Source organism: Gopherus flavomarginatus, chromosome 1 (genome assembly GCF_025201925.1).
Source record: "Gopherus flavomarginatus isolate rGopFla2 chromosome 1, rGopFla2.mat.asm, whole genome shotgun sequence".
In the NCBI taxonomy this organism is placed as follows: Eukaryota; Metazoa; Chordata; order Testudines; family Testudinidae; genus Gopherus; species Gopherus flavomarginatus.
The window spans coordinates 73,684,394-73,702,099 of record NC_066617.1 but is presented as its reverse complement, the minus strand read 5'-3'; the positions used below and the strand labels follow the sequence as shown (position 1 = coordinate 73,702,099).

Sequence of the window (17,706 nt, the reverse complement as noted above, 5' to 3'; positions counted from 1 at the left end):
ACTGACCTGACCAAAAAGACCCAGCCAAATGCAGTTAAGTGGACTGATGAGTGTCAAAAGGCCTTTACCCAACTTAAGGCAACGCTCATGTCTGACCCTGTGCTCAGGGCCCCGGACTTTGACAAGCCATTCCTAGTAACCACGGATGCATCTGAGCGTGGTATAGGAGCAGTGCTCATGCAGGAAGCAACAGATCACAACTTCCATCCTGTCGTGTTTCTCAGCAAGAAACTGTCTGAGAGGGAAAGTCACTGGTCAGTCAGTGAAAAGGAATGCTATGCCATTGTGTACGCCCTGGAAAAGCTACGCCCATATGTTTGGGGACGGCGGTTCCAACTACAAACTGACCATGCTGCACTAAAGTGGCTTCATACTGCCAAGGGGAACAACAAGAAACTTCTTCGTTGGAGTTTAGCTCTCCAAGATTTTGATTTTGAAATTCAACACATCACAGGAGCTTCTAACAAAGTAGCTGATGCACTCTCCCGTGAGAGTTTCCCAGAATTCAGTAGTTAAAAAGTTTTCTTAAAATGTAGAAGTCTGTTAGTTATATACTTAGTAGTATATGTAAAGGTGCATGTGTTGTATTAATCTGTTTATTTTCAAGTTCTAGAAGGAAATCACCGCCAGTGAGCTTCCCCACTGTCTGCAATTTGGGGGGCGTGTCATAAACAGATAGCTAAGGGTTAATGTCTCTTTCACCTGAAGCACCTGACCAGAGGACCAATCAGGAAACTGGATTTTTTTCAACTTTGGGTGGAGGGAATTGAGTGTCTGTGTCTTTGTTTTCTGGCTGCCTGCTTTCTCTGAGCTTTGGAGAAGTAGTTCTACTTTCTAGTCTTCTGTTTCTAAGTGTAAGGACAAAGAGATCAGCTAGTAAGTTATATGGTTTCTTTTCTTTGGTATTTGCATGAATATAAGTGCTGGAGTGCTTTGATTTGTATTCTTTTGGAATAAGGCTGTTTATTCAATATTCTTTTAAGCAATTGACCCTGTGTTGTATCATCTTAATACAGAGAGAACATTTGTACTTATTTTTCTTTCTTTTTATATAAAGCTTTCTTTTAAGACCTGTTGGAGTTTTTCTTTACTTCAGGGAAATTGAGTCTGTACTCACCAGGGAATTGGTGGGAGGAAGAAATCAAGGGGAGATTTGTGTGTTGGATCGCTAGCCTGATTTTGCATTCCCTCTGGGGAATAGGAAAGTACTTTTTGTTTTCAGGATTGGGAACAGAGAGGGGGAGTCTCTCTGTGTAGTTTCACAGAACTTGTGTCTGTGTATCTCTCCAGGAGCACCTGGAGGGGGGAAGGGAAAAAGGATTATTTCCCTTTGTTGTGAGACTCAAGGGATTTGGGTCTTGGGGTCCCCAGGGAAGGTTTTCAGAGGGACCAGAGTGCCCCAAAACACTCTAATTTTTTGGGTGGTGGCAGCAGGTACCAGGCCCAGGCTGGTGGCTAAGCTTGGAGGTTTTCATGCTAACCCCCATATTTTGGACGCTAAGGTCCAAAACTGGGACTAAGGACTAAGGTTATTACAAGGGACCTTACTGTAAATGAGAAACAGGCCCCTAGAATTTACAACTTACCTGTATATTGTATTGTCCAGTAATATATGGTATATCGATATGATATTTACAGCTATTTTTTCCTTCTAATTATGGCATGGCTTTCACAAAATGGAGGACAAGAGTTTAATTGTTGATAATTTGTGTAAGGCATTTTGCACCTCATGAATATTTTCTTTCTGCTGCACAGCTTCTCTCCTCATTCATCACTAATAGTAATACCTCCCACCTTTGGAATTCAGAGATGGTCTAGTGTGGCAGCGGAGTGCAAGCATTAAGCCAAGTCCAGGAGGTGCTATAGGCAGTTTTTTAGGGGAGATGTGCTCTGCTGCCTTAAGTCACTGACTCATACTGTCAGGACATGGGGGCTTTTTCATTGGATAGGCATGTAAGGCCTTGACTTGTGCCCAGAACTGTGAGGCCTTGTCTACACTACCAAGTTTTGTCGCCAAAACTGCTGTTCATCGACCCAAACATTGAGTGTGTACACACTGCGAGGCGACTTTTGTCGGGGAGAATGCCCGGTTTTGGCAACAAAATACATCCACCCTCATGAGAGATTTACGTCTTTTCCCTCCACATTTTTGTTGATGAAATGCAAGCGTAGACACTACTCTTCATTTCATCACTTTCTTTGGCCTCCAGGAGATATCCCGCAATGCCCTTCCTGATTGCTCAGGTCAGCAATTTGACCTCCACTGCCCTGCAGCCAGATAGATAACCATACACCCCTCCCCTTAGGAGCCCCGGGAATTTTTGAAATTCCATTTCCTGTTTGCTCGGTGTGGAGAGGTCTCATTTCATCTTTTGAGGTGGCCATGGTGGGTTATCGCAGCAAATGCTTGGACCACTGCAGAGCTGTTGGATCTGATCAGGATATGGGGAGAGGAGGCTGTGCAGTCCCAGCTGCGCTTGAGCCGAAGGAATTGGGGTATCTACGGGCAGATTTCTCAAGCCTTGTGTGAAAAGAGCTATGATTGGGACACGCTGCAGTGCAGAGCGAAGATAAAGGAGCTGAGGCAGGCATACTATAAGGTGAGGGGGGCAAACCATCCCTCAGGTGCTTCACCTAAGACTTGCCGGTTCTGTAAGGAGCTGGATGCTATCCTCAGCGGTGACCCCATCTCCATTGCCAAGAGCCCCATGGATACTTTGGAGGGCATAGAGGCGGCAGAAGGAGGACCGAACCTGGAGGACGAAGTTATTGATGAAGCGGTGGAGTTAGATGAGGATGTGCAGCTCCCGGCAGGGTCGCCGAGTGGGGCAGGCAGCCAGGAACTGTTCTTCACTCCCGAGATGTCTAGCCAGTCTCAGCAGTCGCTCTCCGGTGAGCAAGAAGCAGGAGATGAGACTCTTGGTAAGTGGCTGTGGCTTGTGTAGTGCAGAGGCCGGTTTAGGGCATAGAAATATGGGAGGCTGGCTGTGTTTCTGTGAGCTGGATATTTTCCTGTGTAGCTAATTACTGCAGTGGAATAGGGTGATGCGCGCCAAGATCTCATGGGAATCCTTCAGAGAGATCTCCAGGAAAGTTTCCTGGAAGTACTCGATAATCCTCTGCTGAAGGTTCTGTTGCAGAGCAGCTTTGTTCCTTCCCCCATTGTAGGAAAACTTCCCACGTCATTCTGCAATCACTTGTGCAGGGACCAAAGCGGCACATAGGCAAGCAGCATAGGGAGCAGGGCAGAAGCCACAAGCACAGAGTAGATGTACTCTCGTTTCCCTGATTACCCTTAACAGTGAGATGTCTGCTAGAAGTTCCCCTTGCCTGTTGAAAAGTGTGGGAGAATTTTAGAATTTGTTTCCTGGAATGCTGCCCCATGGCCCTTGCAAAGAGCGTGTGATCTTTTTCCCCATGAGAAGCGCCCTCCCTGCCCACCATAACTCGCCATGCTTTAGGTGTTCGCAGAGATGTGTGCCTGGCTAGGGTCAGTGAGAAAGTGATGACAATGTTGCAAAAGATGTATTTAATGGAAACGTTTCAATGCTGAATTTAACAGTCTCGCTTCTATGCTTTGCCAGATGTGGCCTTCAGGAACGCCCCCCCCCACCCCAGCTGAGCATCTCCACCAGATAAGAAAACACCCAAGACACAGTAAAGAAGACATGTTCCAAGAGGTACTGCAGTGCTCCAGTGCAGAAAAAAGGGAATGAAAGGAGTGCTGGGAAGCCAAATGGCAGGACAGAAAAGAGAACCACACATTTGAGGTCTTTAAACCACGATTTGAGGATTTCAATAACTCAGACATAGGTTATGGGTTTGTTACAGGAGTGGGTGGGTGAGATTCTGTGTCCTGCATTCTGCAGGAGGTCAAACTAAATGGGCATAATGGTCCCTTCTGACCTTAAAGTCTATGAGTCTATTTGTTAAGGATGCTAAAAATTATGGAGGAGAAAAACTCAGATGCTGAAAGCCTTAATAATGCCACAGACTTAGCAAATTAGTGCTCTACCTCCACTGCAGCACATTCAGAACTCTTTTCCATGCCCACTCTCCCAAACTGCCCGTACATTCCTTTCCATCTTCTGGGACTTCTCAGTTTCCCCTTCACTTCACCCCCTCGGACAACTTTCACAATGATAGCTGGACCTACTCACAGCTGTGAAAGTCTGCCCTTCCCTGCTTCCTCCTTTCCTGCCAAGCATCTGTGTGTTTGTGTGTGCTGTTTCTTGTGCAGTAAAAGCAGACTTTCACAATAATAAATTATCTTTATTTTGTTTCTACAAGGTGAGATTGCAGGCACTGCCAATACATGCAAAGGCATTGTAATCACTTTATTACAGGAATAAAAGGCCCCAAATATCACCACTGCCTCCAAGAAAAACTAAATGGCATGTAACATTGAAGCAACTCTCACAGAGATATGTTACTGGTGGTCATTGTCAAAGTGCCTCAAAGCCTACCTGATTCAAATTGGTCCCCTCTGGGCTCCTCTGACAGCCCTGGTATCTGGCTGCTCAAAATCAGCAGCCAAGTGGTCTGCCTCAGCACTCCACCCTTGAGCAGACCTTTCACCCTTAGCTTCACAGAGATTATGCAACATATAGCACACGGTTATGACTTTAGGAATATTATCCTCATTGAAGTCCAACCTGCCATAAAAGCATCGCCAGCACACCTTTAACCTGCCAAAGGCACATTTAACTCTCATCCGACACCTACTAAGCCTTTGGTTGAACCATTCCTTACTGCTGTCCAGGTGTCCCGTGTAAGGTTTCATGAGTGACGGCTGTAAGGGGTACCCAGGGTCCCCCAGGATGACTATGGGCATTTCAACAACCCCCACCATAATCTTCTGGTTAGGAAAGAAAGTCTGCGCTTGCAGCTTTCTGTACAGGCCGGTGTTCCTGAAGATGCGTGGGTCATGCACCTTCCCAGACCACCCTGCGTGAATGTCAGTGAAACACCCATGGTGAGCCACAAGCACCTGTAACACCCTGGAGAAGTACCTCTTCCTATTGATGTACTCTGTCACAAGGTAGTCTGGTACTAAAATTGGAATATGAGTGCCATCTATCGCCCCTCCACAGTTAGGGAAACCCATTTCTGCAAAGCCATCCACTATTTCATGCACATTTCCCACAGTCATGGTCTTTGTAGCAGGATGCGATTTATTGCCTTGCACACTTGCATTAATGCAGCCCCAACAGTCGGCTGGAGTTGCCAGCTTCCACACAGCATTTGCCACATGCTTCTCCACCGAGAGGACAGCTCTCATTCTGGTGTCCTTGCCCTGCAGGCCTGGGGCGAGCTCCGTACACAGCTCCAGGAAGGTGGCTTTCCGTATCCGAAAGTTCTGTAGCCACTGCTCATCATCCTACGCTTGCATGACGATTCGATCCCACCATTCAGTGCTTGTTTCACGAGCCCAAAAGTGATGGTCTACCCTATGCACCTGCTCCGTGAATGCCAAAAGCAATCTAGAGTTGCTCCTATCCATATCATGCAGAATGTTGAGTGCCTGCAAGTCTTCTTCAGTTAGGAACTTCACGATTAACTCCACTGCCATCCACGATGTCTTCATGACAGTCAGCAGAGCAAAGGAGAGCAGTGTGGGATCCATCCCTTCTCACAAAAATGCTGAGGTACACAGCAAAGAAGGGCCATTGAGAAAAGGCTGCAAAAGAAAATTGGAAACGCATGGAGGGCTGGGACAGAAAGCAATGCATCATGGGACATTTGGAACTATCTCAAGATGCACTGCAATCTGCTCCATCGTCCCACAACACTTAATAAGAGAAGGACTGTAGGTACCCACAGTGCGTTGCTCACACTGTTGATGATGGTGGCCCCACTGTAGACACGATCTGCCAACAGAGGGAGCAAGTGTGAACATGAAATTGCAATTTTTATTGTGTCAACATCACTTTTGTTGACACAGATTGGTATTTAGACATGGCCTGACTCCACCGTGGGTTGCACGAGGATTTTGTTGGAGAGAATCCCTCACAGCCTGCTCAGGGATAAGTCTTGCAAACTTCAGAGACTTTGTAAGGCAGCAGTTCATAGTGTTAATGAGCAAGTAGTGAAGTTTTAAACACTTTCTCCTTTGCTTTTCCACCATGAGGGAAGTGTTTGTCGCTTTTCTCCTCACAGAGGCTCTCTTCCAGAGCCCTATATCCAGTTCACTTCCCTCCCCACATTCTGAAGCATGCCTGGGCACTCAGAGAAACCTATCACTCATGTAAAGTCCTGCCTCATGCTGCAGTATAATGGGAATTGGATCTTCCTGGTTTTCAGCCCATAGGCCCTTGCTGTGGCAGGGAAAGGGGCTCAGTCTCTCCCTCTTCCCTTCTTCCCACCACATGCTGGCTCCACACCGAAGGAGTACTTCAGGCAATCTGTGACCAGAACAGAGGCACATGAGCACTCTACTCCTCATGTAGATGCACCATAATGGAATTACAGGGAGGTAAGTGAGAAATCCCTTCTCATGTTCAAAACAGCTCCTGTGTTACTGAGTAAAACCTCAAGGCCTGCTCTACACTGGTGTGTGTGTGTGTGTGTGGGGATTAATCCAAGATGCGCAACTTCAGCTACGAGAATAGCGTAGCTGAAGTCGACGTATCTTAGATTGACTTACCTCCTATCCTCAAGGCGCGGGATCGACGGCGCGGCTCCCCCGTCAACTCCACTTCTGTCTCTCACCCTCGTGGAGTTCCAGAGTTGACGGCAGAGCGTTCAGGGATCTATTTATTGCATCTAGACAAGACGCGATAAATCGATCCCCGATAGATTGATCGCTACCCGCTGATCCGGCGGGTAGTGTGAATGTACCCCAAGTGATACTAGGTCTCGTAAAGTACTCAGTTGAGTGCTAGCCAGTGTGTGGGAGCAGACACACATCCTTTCAGGCTCCTGAGCACATTTAGTAGACTATTCACACAAAATTTGTACCAGTCCCCCTCCTTGGTTTTGGGATTCCCAGACCAGGATGAACAGTGTGCTATAACCCTCCTCTGAACAGCCTAGGAAAGTACCGTACACATGACCAAAAGAAAAAAGTTTAAACTAAAATGATATATAGAAGCATAAAGGAATTTCGTAAGTTTTGAAAACGTAAGGTTGGTTCAGTGCTGCCTCTGAAAGACAGTCACATCTTCAAAAGGGGACTTCTTGGCCGTATTCCTAATTAAGGACAGTAGGCATGTGCCTAGGGGCACCCAGCTTCTGTAGTGGCTTAGAGCATGTTCAGTACCAGCGGTATCCCTATCATCAGTAGTGCTGCTTCCTCCCTCCCTCTGGGCTCGCTCTGCCCTTATATCTGGGATCCCAAGGCTCCTTTGCATCTAAGTCAAGGTCATCATCCTCCTGCTCTACAATGCAGTCTGATAAGCTGTTACGGGTACCAGAATTGGTGCATGTCCTTTCGTCAGGATGGAGGTCCCTGGCCCGGCGCCTACTGGCCACCAATGTCTTATCCATGTCAGTGGCCCCCATGCAATCCATGGGATGCTCCTTGGTCAAGAAGATCACGCTCCTCATCTTGCTCAGAAGTCAGATTGCTGGTCAGCTCTGCAGTTGTGACCATCTTTCCACTGTAGGCCCAGGCACTGGTGGTCCTTATCTGTGTGGAGCCACCACAGTTGTTCTGTCTGAGTCCATAAACCCTGGAACAGAATCCAGCTTTGGCTCATTTAAAGATCTTGTCTTCATCTCTGGATGATGCTGTGCTGCTTGACTCATCCTCCCTTCTGATATTGGAGGATTTTGAAGATGTACCAAGACCTTTTGCGATGTGTAGCTGCTTCCCTCGGTATCCAAGCTGAGTTCTTACAGGAGAACACCCACAAATGGATGGACATTTTACAGCTGTCTTCCCCTGGGAGAGTCACCTTCCCTATCAACAATGTGCTCCCAGAACTGGCTAAGGCCCTCTGGAACACTCTGGCTTCAGTACCGTCTGTGGATAAGTGCATGGAGAAGCGCTATTTCATTGCCATGCAGGGATTTATGGGGTTTTATTCCTTTCTGGCCTCAAATTCCCTAGTTGTAACTGCAGTGAACAACAGAGTCCAGCAGGGAAGGTTTAAGTCCACCCCCAAGGATAGAGACTCTAAACAATTGGACCTCATGGGCAGAAAGAGTTATACCTCCTCTTCCTTACAGATGCAAATTGCTAACCAGAAAAACTAGCTGTCCAAATATGATTTTGTTAACTAGACAGCTATGTCAGAGTTTTCAGACCAGCTGCCTGAGGCCTCACAGGAGGAATTTCAGGCCTCTGTCAATGAGGACTGTTTGGTGGCTAAAATGTCCTTGCAATCTGTGCTTGACGGCTCAGACACATAGGCCAGGTTGATGCCCTCTGTGGTCATCATGAGGAGGGCTGGTTGCATATTTTTGGTATTACGCCCAATGTTCAGCAAGCTATTGAAGATTTGCCCTTCGACAGCCAGATGCTGTTCTTGGACAAAACTGATGAGACACTGCACTCCTTCAAGGACTCCAGGGCTACCTTTGGTCATTGGGGGTGTACACGCTGGCAGTGTAGAGACGCCACCATGGTGATTAACAGCAGGAGCCACAGTGCATATTCTTCCGTCCTCGGAGACAATGGAATTATCCCCAGAAAGAGGGATAGATCCCACAGGAGAAAGCAGTCTAGCCTGCGGTTTGACTAGTCCACATTCCAAGTTCCCATTTTAACTCCTGGGTCCAGAGCACTGTTCCAGTAGTTGCTTCTCTGTCTTCATCTCACCTCTTTGGGGACAGGCTGGCCCACTTTCTTAATACTTGGTGCTTGATTACTACCAACAACTGTGTCCTAAGCACCGTCAGATTGGGTTATGCCATCCAGCTCCTCTCCGTCCCTCTTCAGGGGACCCCTTTCATGAGATACTGCTCCTCAAGCAGGTCTGCTCTGTGCTGGCAGTGGACGAGGTTCCACCAGAATACCTGGTACTTCCCAATACCCAAATCCAAGGGAGGAGTAAGATCCATCATCAGCCGTCATAGACTCAACAATATATCCGGTACATGAGGTTCTGAATGGTCATTCCATCAATTATCCTCGCTGCATTGTCTCAGAATGACTTGTTTGCTGCTGTAAACCTTCAGTACACCTATTTTTACATGCCGATTTTACCAAGCCACAGAAAGTTCCTTTGGAGTGCCACTTTTAGTACACAGTGCTTCCATTCAGTCCGTCTTCTGCCCCCTGTTTTTACCAAATGCATGGTCATTGTTACAGCATGTCTCAGGAAGAAGGGGCTTTACATCTTCCTGTATCTGAATGACTGGTTACTGAGGGGCAGAGCTGGGGGGCAAGTTTTTGCTCAGATTAGCACCACACTGCAGTTGTTAGACTGTCTGGGTCTCATCTAAACACCGTAAAGTCAATCTCGGCTTCCACTCAAAAAATTGAGTTCATTGGGACTGTGTTAGATTCCATGCTGTCAAGAACATTCCTGCTGACTGACCATTTTCAGACAACTAGCCATCTTTGCCTCAGTCTGCAGTCTCAGCCTTCCATGACAATTTGAATGTGTCTGCAACTCCTGGGCCACATGCAGGCGGTCCAGTTTGCAAAGTTGTGCCTTCACCCCCTTCCATTGCACCTGCAGAAAACACAGGTTTCTTGGAGCAAGGACTTCTCCTTCATATGGACCTGGACAACCTATATTAACAGCCTGGGCATCAGAAAAGATGTGTGGTTAAATGAGATTTCTTGCATTAGTCTCATCAGTACTTCTTGGTATCCAGACAGAGCTCAAACAGGAAATTTCATTAATTGATCTGGTCAGATTATGTTTCTGGTGTGAGGGGAAACAGAAAGCTCTTTGGGGCAGGGATTGGCTCCTTATTTGTACAATGCCCAACACAATGGGGCCCTGGTGTCCATATACTACTATAATACAAGTTGTAATAATAACCACAAATTCTGGTGATCTCAGCCACACTAGAGTTTCTCCAGGTTGGTTGATTAGAGTCCTGTAACCATAGAAAAGTGGGTAACAGTTCTAGCATCGTTCTTTAGGTGGGCTCCCCGTTTGAGTATCATCAGGTGTCAAGATTAGTCAGAATGATAGATTAGACAAGTCTGTGGCAGGGCTTTCTAGATGACATTAGGTCCAAAAGACTGAGTTTAGAATTAGTTCCTCTGTCCATTCAAGAACAACTCTACTATTGTTGTAGGAAAAGGTTATTCTTTTAGCTCCAGAAACCTTTCAGTTCGGAGTAAATTCTTCCCACAATTGCTGTGAAATGATTTTTCCATCATTTTGTTGCAGTGCTTAGCACCTCTGAATGTTGAAGCATAAATGGGCATTAGGGTTACAGGGCTAACTGCACTTCGGTTCCCTTGGTTGTCTCTGTGAGCTCACCCTCTAGAGCCTTTACCCACCCCAGGGTGGAATTTTTTAATTCTCCTGCTTTTAATCAGGTTTGGACTATGGTACCTTGTGTAACAACTGTTGTTACCCTGCAATTCTGACTGAGTTTGGAAGTCTGCAGCCAGAAATAAATAGTGACCACACAGACTTCTTAAAATAAATGTATTGTTTATTTAGCAGTAGAAACAAAGCACTAAATGAAAAAAGGTTTTAAAGCAGCCTACACACATCTATCTTGCCATCTGCTGATGGTAACCAAGGGAGACATAACTTTCAAACACCCATGGCAGGTTCCTATGTCTGCTAGATTCCCCTGAACAGCTGCTGGCTTTTTCTTGAGAGACTGCCCCTTTAAATCCTGCCAGAGATTTTTTGTTCTGTGTTAGATGGGTCCTTGGTTGTTCCTAGTCAGAACCAGTTTTGTAAGTTATCTGGAGACCGAGATAGTCAATACTAATATAATCAAAACTAACAGTTCTGGCATTTGCCTTTAGCAACTCTAATCTGTCAGTTGATGGGTGGATTGCTGTCAAGAGCCATCTCCTCCTTCTTGCTTATATTCCAGACTGACCCCCAGTGAGTTAAACCAATATAGTCATACAGAAAACATTTCAGTAACCAGGCCGATGTACAGTATCAATACATTATTACAGGGCAGCTCCAAATCAGTCAGATTACCCATCCCAGTTGTACCTTGTTCATTTCATTCTATCCAAGGTAGAGGTTTAGGGCCTCAAAGTTGTTGCAGGCAAGATGTTAAAATCCTGCACCTGGGAAACTATAAAGAAGAGTCAGGACTCCCTCAACAAGGTCCATTGTGGCATTATAGGAAAAGTGTATGAGATTCATCAGCAGAAGATTTGCAAAGTAGAGTTCCATTCCTCTGCAGAATGGTAGGAAGGTGTTGCTGGGTTTGTTCCCAAATAATTCCTTAAATGACAAAATTCTTGCTCTATATGGCAGGTCTTGTATTTCTGCTAATTATTTGACTCTGATAATAATTAAAATTCTGCATATCCTGTGCCTCCCTATTTCTGTGATTCATTGCTCACTGCTTCCCATTAGTGGTGAATGAGGAGAGAAGCTGTTTAGCAGAGTGAGAAATTTCTTACCTGATATTTTTTTTTTTCTGTTAACAGCTTCTCTTCTTATTCAACCCTCCCCAGCAGTCTGGTAAATGACTGTAACACAATTTGTTGTAACAAATTGAATTTTTTCTCTAAATGGAGATCTAGATGTATAATTAACTTAAGATTATTTATATATTATATCAGTTTGTCATCTTAATGCTAATAATTGGTTGCTGGAGTACTTCTACAGCTTTGAAAAAACTCATCTGGTGGCCTAAATTAAAGGGAGGTGTTTAGTACTAGAGCCGCCAGCAACACCATTGCTGCTGAAGTCCACAAGTGAGAAGTATCAGAGGAGTGGCCATGTTAGTCTGGATCTGTAAAAGCAGCAAAGAGTCTTGTGGCACCTTATAGACTAACAGACGTTTTGGAGCATGAGCTTTCGTGGGTGAATACCCACTTCATCAGATGCAAGACATCTGATGAAGTGGGTATTCACCCACGAAAGCTCATGCTCCAAAACGTCTCTTAGTCTATAAGGTGCCACAGGACTCTTTGCTGCTTTCACAAGTGAGAAGTGTTTCTTATTAGTGATGAATGAGAGAAATTGCTAACAGAAGATTATCGGGTAAGAAATTTCTCAATCCTACTGTGGTTGCACAAGAACATTTTGTATGTCAGTATCTATTAAAGTTAAGGCACTCAGTTAGTGTGCGGGTGAGTGATATAAGAATCATGTTTTCTTTTTTTTTCTGTTCAGAATATTTTTGGTAGCAATCTTTTTGTTTTGGTAATATAGGTAACTTTATCATTATGAACTGATTAATTTTAGAGCTACTTCTGTGGGAATCAAGCAAGACATTACCCAGCAAGAGATTGATGAGAGCAGAGTTTTCAGGGTTGTTCAAGGTTTGTATGCTTACCACAATTACATTTAATTTTTTGTTAGTGTCTTTGCTACTCATCTAAAAGAGCACTAAAAAGTTTTTTAAATTATTTCTATTTTAAAGAAATTAACACAAGCAAGATATTTAAGTTAATACAATAATTATTACTACTTGCATCAGACAACAGAGAAAAGGAATGCAAACATAAATGTCTTTCACTTTGTGCTTTAATATATGTGTTCTTTGAGAATTTTTTTTTTTTTTTTTTTTTGGACAAAGGAAAAGCCCAGCACAAGCTCTTGTATAGATTAGTTACAAATGTAATGTGTCAAATGTTGCTTTCATTGATGACATAACATATGAAAGAAATGTTATGGAACCCCATTCATATGACACTGAATTTTAACAGATTTTGCCCATTTGTCACTGATACAGCATTGAGAAAATAGCTTTACGTTGGATAGCTCTTTTGGTCATTCTTAATACACTGGATTTGTTCTAGATTTCCATCATCTGCATATTAAATATTTTGCTTACAAATAAAGTTGTCAGGGCACATTTATTCGTGTTCACTGGAAGATTTAATTCATCTGTACACTGCAATTGATAGACTTTTGGAGAGAAGACTTTACTGTTTCACATTAATATAATTCACTTCAAACAGGAATACATTAATCCAAAGTATGAACCTTTAAGTTCACTCTGATAGGGTCCACATGGGGGATTTACAGCACAGCATTTTGGTGTGCGCTGCTATTCAGATCTCGCATTCCAAACTGCAGGACAGTGTTGAGAGACCGTATACTTCAAAAACAAGAGAACATGGCTGTATGGATGTGCTGTTTAACTAGCAGTGTGGTAAGTGGGAGTTTTTTGGAAAAACACCTTCAAAACATCTTCATGTAAAGATTGTTTCCTTTATTTCTCCTGATCCTTAGGTATACTTAAAGAGAAGCTAAATAAAAGGGGAGTTCGTGTTGTAACAGGATTAGGAAAATACTTCCGAGAACGGGATCAGAAGAGGGATGGAGCTCTCTCTAAGGCAGTCTTTAAACAAGCTCTAACAGTATTTCATTTAGAAGTGCCTGAAAAGGTAAGTCTTGATGCACCTGTAATCAAGAGTGTGATTCCAAAGCGATTGTCTTCTAAAAGTTTATGGAGTTGCTACTTGCCTTCATTTAAATCTGCAGTTTGATAACTATATTTGCTGCTTTTTTGGTGGGTTTTGGTGCTTTTGCTTTCAGTCTCACATGAAACTCTTTTAAAAAACTAACAGTCAGGTCCTCTTTAAATGTCATAATGAAGCAGAAAGGGCACAACCCATTTTTTTTTCTTTTACGTCTCCTTTAAAATAATATTAAAAAAAAACAACCCTGGGGCCTAATTGAGAGAGGGCTAGTATACTTCCAGCTGATAGGTAGGGTAGGAGAAACTGACTTAAAAAAAGGTTACTGACTGATTGGTTGGTTGTTTTCTGTATCCTTAATTGATAGTTTCTTTATTGTAGTCTAGACTATTCCATGTATTAGATTGGGTAGTAGATTCCCATTGCCAAAATAGATTACTCCTGGGGGAATTCTGTACTACTGTGCGTGTGCATAATTAATGAGTCCTGTAAATTTTTAATTTTTTGCGCAGAAAAAAGCCTCTGCCACAATGTTGCCACAGTTGCGCCTTTTGCCCACCGGAGGGCCCTGTGTCGATAGAACAAAGCAGCAGCTCTTTGCCAGTGAGGGAAGAGAAAGATGCCTGCCGTCTTTACAGTGGGCCAGGTCATTTAGAGAAAATGGAGAGGCAGACAGCGTGGGGTGCTGCGGGGGTCAGATGGAGGCTCATAAGGGCTAGTGAGGGAAGACAGACTGGGGCAGGGGCTGAATGAGAGTGAGGGGCACAGGGAGCAGTGAGGTGCAGGGCCACATGGTGATAGGGGAGGGGTGCAGAGCTATATAGAGACAGTGGGTGGGGGCACAGAGACATGGGGATGGGGAGAGTGGATAGGGACACATAGGGACAGTGGAGTGGCTGGGTGGGGCACATGAGGTTTGGGAGGGGATACAGGTACATGTAGGGACATGGAGTGGCTGGATTGGGGCACAGATACATGAGGATAGGGGAGGGGTACAGAGCCACATGGGGATGGGAGGAGTGGGTATCTGAGTGGGGATGGAGGGACACGTTGACAGGGAGTGCAGGAACACATGGGGACAAGGGGAGATGTGCCTGACTGATTGGGAGAGGCTGGGGTCAGCCAGGGTCTGTGTGGGGGAAGCTCCCTTACAATCCCTCCCCACCCCCCAAAAAAAACCCTGTTCCTTACTTTTCCCACCCACACCCAACAACCCTTCAAGTTCACACCCAGACTCCTTCCCAGAAATATACTTCCCCCTCCCTCAGCTCCTCCATTATCCCTGACTCCCCCAAGCCTTTGTACTGCTTCTGAGGGCTGCAGGAAATACGGTTTTGTATTATAGTTTAAATGAATTATTACTCAGAGTTCTGTATTAACATGCCTAGGAAGGAATCTATTTGTCAAAAAACATTTCCTGAATCTTTTTTGTTGTCTGTATTGTTACAGACATATTTGCTGACAGATATTTTGAAATAAATGGACCAAAAATAATTGTAACTGGTGTGATTATATTGTGTTATTTTTACAAATAAAATATGCACATTTTTGCAGAATTTTAAAATATTGTGCACAAAATTTTTATTTGTCTGTTCCATAATTTTTAATGTTTTTGGCACAGAATTCCCTTAGGAGTAACAGATGTTGACAAGCTGTTAGTTAAGGATCTCAGGAATTCTCTACTCTCTTACCATCCAGGAAGGGTAGGAGTCAATCATATGTGGTGGCTCTGATTGCCATTAGTGCTTCCATGACTATTGTTTGTGTTACTGGCCTGAATTCTTGGAAAGAGTATTGCTTCTGTTGCTGCTCTAGGCTTGTTTTTGTTGACTTTGAGTGGAAATGGATTTAAATGATCTTCTCTGTAAAATAAGATGATTTCTTGCAGCAGGAGGTGCTGGGTTCTGAGATTGAGTAAAGACAGTTTATCAAGTGGTTATTTAGTCCTGACAAATTCTGTGGGGCATGATTTTGCTGCATCTCTGTATAGGAGCAATGGGATGTATTTGCCTCCTAAATAGCAATGCATAGGTTTTTAAGCCTTTATGGGTTGGCAGTAAACTTTGGGAATTTCAGAGGGTTTGATACCCTCCTAGAGCAGAGGTGGGCAAACTTTTTGGCCTGAGGGCCACAACTGGGTGGGGAAATTGTATGCAGGGCCATGAATTTAGGGCTTGGGCAGGGGCTGGGGGTGCGGTGTGCAGGAAGGGGCTCAGAGCAAGGGCTTGGGGTGCAGGAGGGGTGCAGCAGGGGGATCAGGGCAGGAGGATAGGGGGCTCAGGGCAGAGGGTTGCAGTGCGGGGTGCAGGAGGGATTCGGGGTGTGAGCTCTGGCCCGGCACTGCTTACCTGGAGTGGCTCCGGGGTGGCATCAGCACACAGTGGGGCTAAGGCAGGCTCCCCTGCCCGCTCTGGACGTGCCCCACTCCCGGAAGAGGCCAGCATGTCCAGCAATGGCTCCTGGGTGTGGGGTAGGCGGCTTCACTGTGTGCTACCCTTGCCTGCAGGTACCATCTCTGAAGCTCCCTTTGGCTGCAGTTCCCCGTTCCTGGCCAATGGGAGCTGCGGGGGTGGTGCCTGCAGGCAGGGGCAGTGCATGGAGCCCTCTGCACTCCACTCCCTGGGAGAGGCACGGGACCAGGGCAGGCAGGGAGCCTGCCTTAGTCCCACTGCGCCACGGTGCTGCCAATCCTACGGGCCGGACTGAAAGCCCTGATGGGCCAGATCCAGCCCGCAGACCATAGTTTGCTCTCCCACGTCCTAGAGGGTTTGGATCAAGCCCTTAGTCTTTGTTTTAACTACCAATGGTCGGTCTGTCTTACATAATTGTTTGTATTTTGGTGAATGCAGTTGCAGTCTTTCCCTAATAATGTGATTCTCTTATTAATTTGTAATATAGTGTATTATATATGGAGCTGACTAGCTTATGTTCAGACTGGTCTTGTAATAGGTAACTTTGGAAAGTCACTCTTTTAAATTGCAGGATTTTGAGTCTTTGTGGCTTATTCTTGATGACAACTGTAATGATAAAGTCGATTATGGGGAGTTCACTCGTGCCATTATTGGGGAAATGAATGAGTATCGAAAAGCATTTGTTAGAAAAGTAAGTTTGTTTTAATTATTCTAAATATGGATGTAACAATATACATGAAAAAAATCTGAATTTGTTGAATACCTGTTTTTGATCAATAATATATTACAGTTTTGATTTTTTGTTGTTGTTAAGTTGTGTATCTGAAATTTAGTCATCTAAGAATGTCATGCTGGTTTGTTAAACTAATCTAAATGTAGATTAAAAGGCTGCATCTGCTTTGCTTGTTTGGATTTACCCAATTTTGATTTCTACAACTGGCACCGACATTTTTCCAACATTTTAAGAGTTATTAGCATGCTCCCTATACTTATCCATTCTTATCCATTCTTGCAGTGCAGTCTAGTGGATAGGTCACTGGACTGGGACTCAGAAGAGCTACCTTCCAGTCCTGGTTCTGCCATAATCCTGTTGGTTGATGTTGGGCAAGTCATGCCAGCTGCGTTTCTCAATTTCCCCTTCTGTCAAATGGGGATAATAACACTGACCTTTTTTATAACCATTTGAGATCTACAATTGAAAAGCACTGCGTGAGAGCAAGATACCATTTTTATTTATTTAAAGTACCATTTTGTAAGATGATGCATGTATGAAAACTGGATAGATGAAGAAATTGGTAGTATAATGTGGAGCCTTTCATTTTCTAGGACCCTTGTTAGAATCCATCCCATATTGTAGTGACTGGAAGTTGTTAAATACTAAGAACAATGCTCTGCTTTTTGGTATCTTTATTCCTAGAGGACCTGTTTTTCTCAGTCTTATATTGAGTCACGCTCTGTGAATAATGCCATTGAAATAAAGGTTGAATTACTACTGCTAGTACTGTCCATGCAGTATGGTTATGGGAAATTTAACTGTGTTCTTTTTCTGCCCCTACTAGTTGTCAGTTAAGAACTGATTACAGAATCTTTTACTGTTGTTGCAACAGGCAGAGACAACACAGCTTGATTTCAGATCCTAGGTTGAATTTGTACTATTAGTGGGGAAAAATATGTTTACATTTTATATAGAAGTTATTGAGAAAAAGTAACTATGGATTCCCACAATGTTTTGAGTCAGGTTTCTGCCTAAATTGCAGACTGAGATTGTTCATGCAAAATATGTAAGTATTTCAGTCTAAGTGCAAATCTGTTATA

At 44.4% G+C, this 17,706-nt stretch overlaps 1 protein-coding gene across 5 annotated transcripts in view; it reads left to right on the top strand.

Moving 5' to 3' along the window:
* CAPS2 (calcyphosine 2) overlaps window positions 1–17,706 on the top strand; it is an 88,516-nt gene that overhangs the window by 49,735 nt on the left and 21,075 nt on the right. For 4 of the 5 annotated variants that reach the window (XM_050935520.1, XM_050935504.1, XM_050935510.1 and 1 more), the window contains 3 exons: window positions 12,300–12,376; window positions 13,293–13,447; window positions 16,463–16,582. In XM_050935520.1, coding sequence (XP_050791477.1) covers window positions 12,300–12,376; window positions 13,293–13,447; window positions 16,463–16,582 — 352 coding nt within the window. Of the gene's footprint in view, window positions 1–2,377; window positions 4,305–12,299; window positions 12,377–13,292; window positions 13,448–16,462; window positions 16,583–17,706 lie in introns of those variants that run through there. The other variant, XM_050935517.1, reaches the window with a different exon arrangement.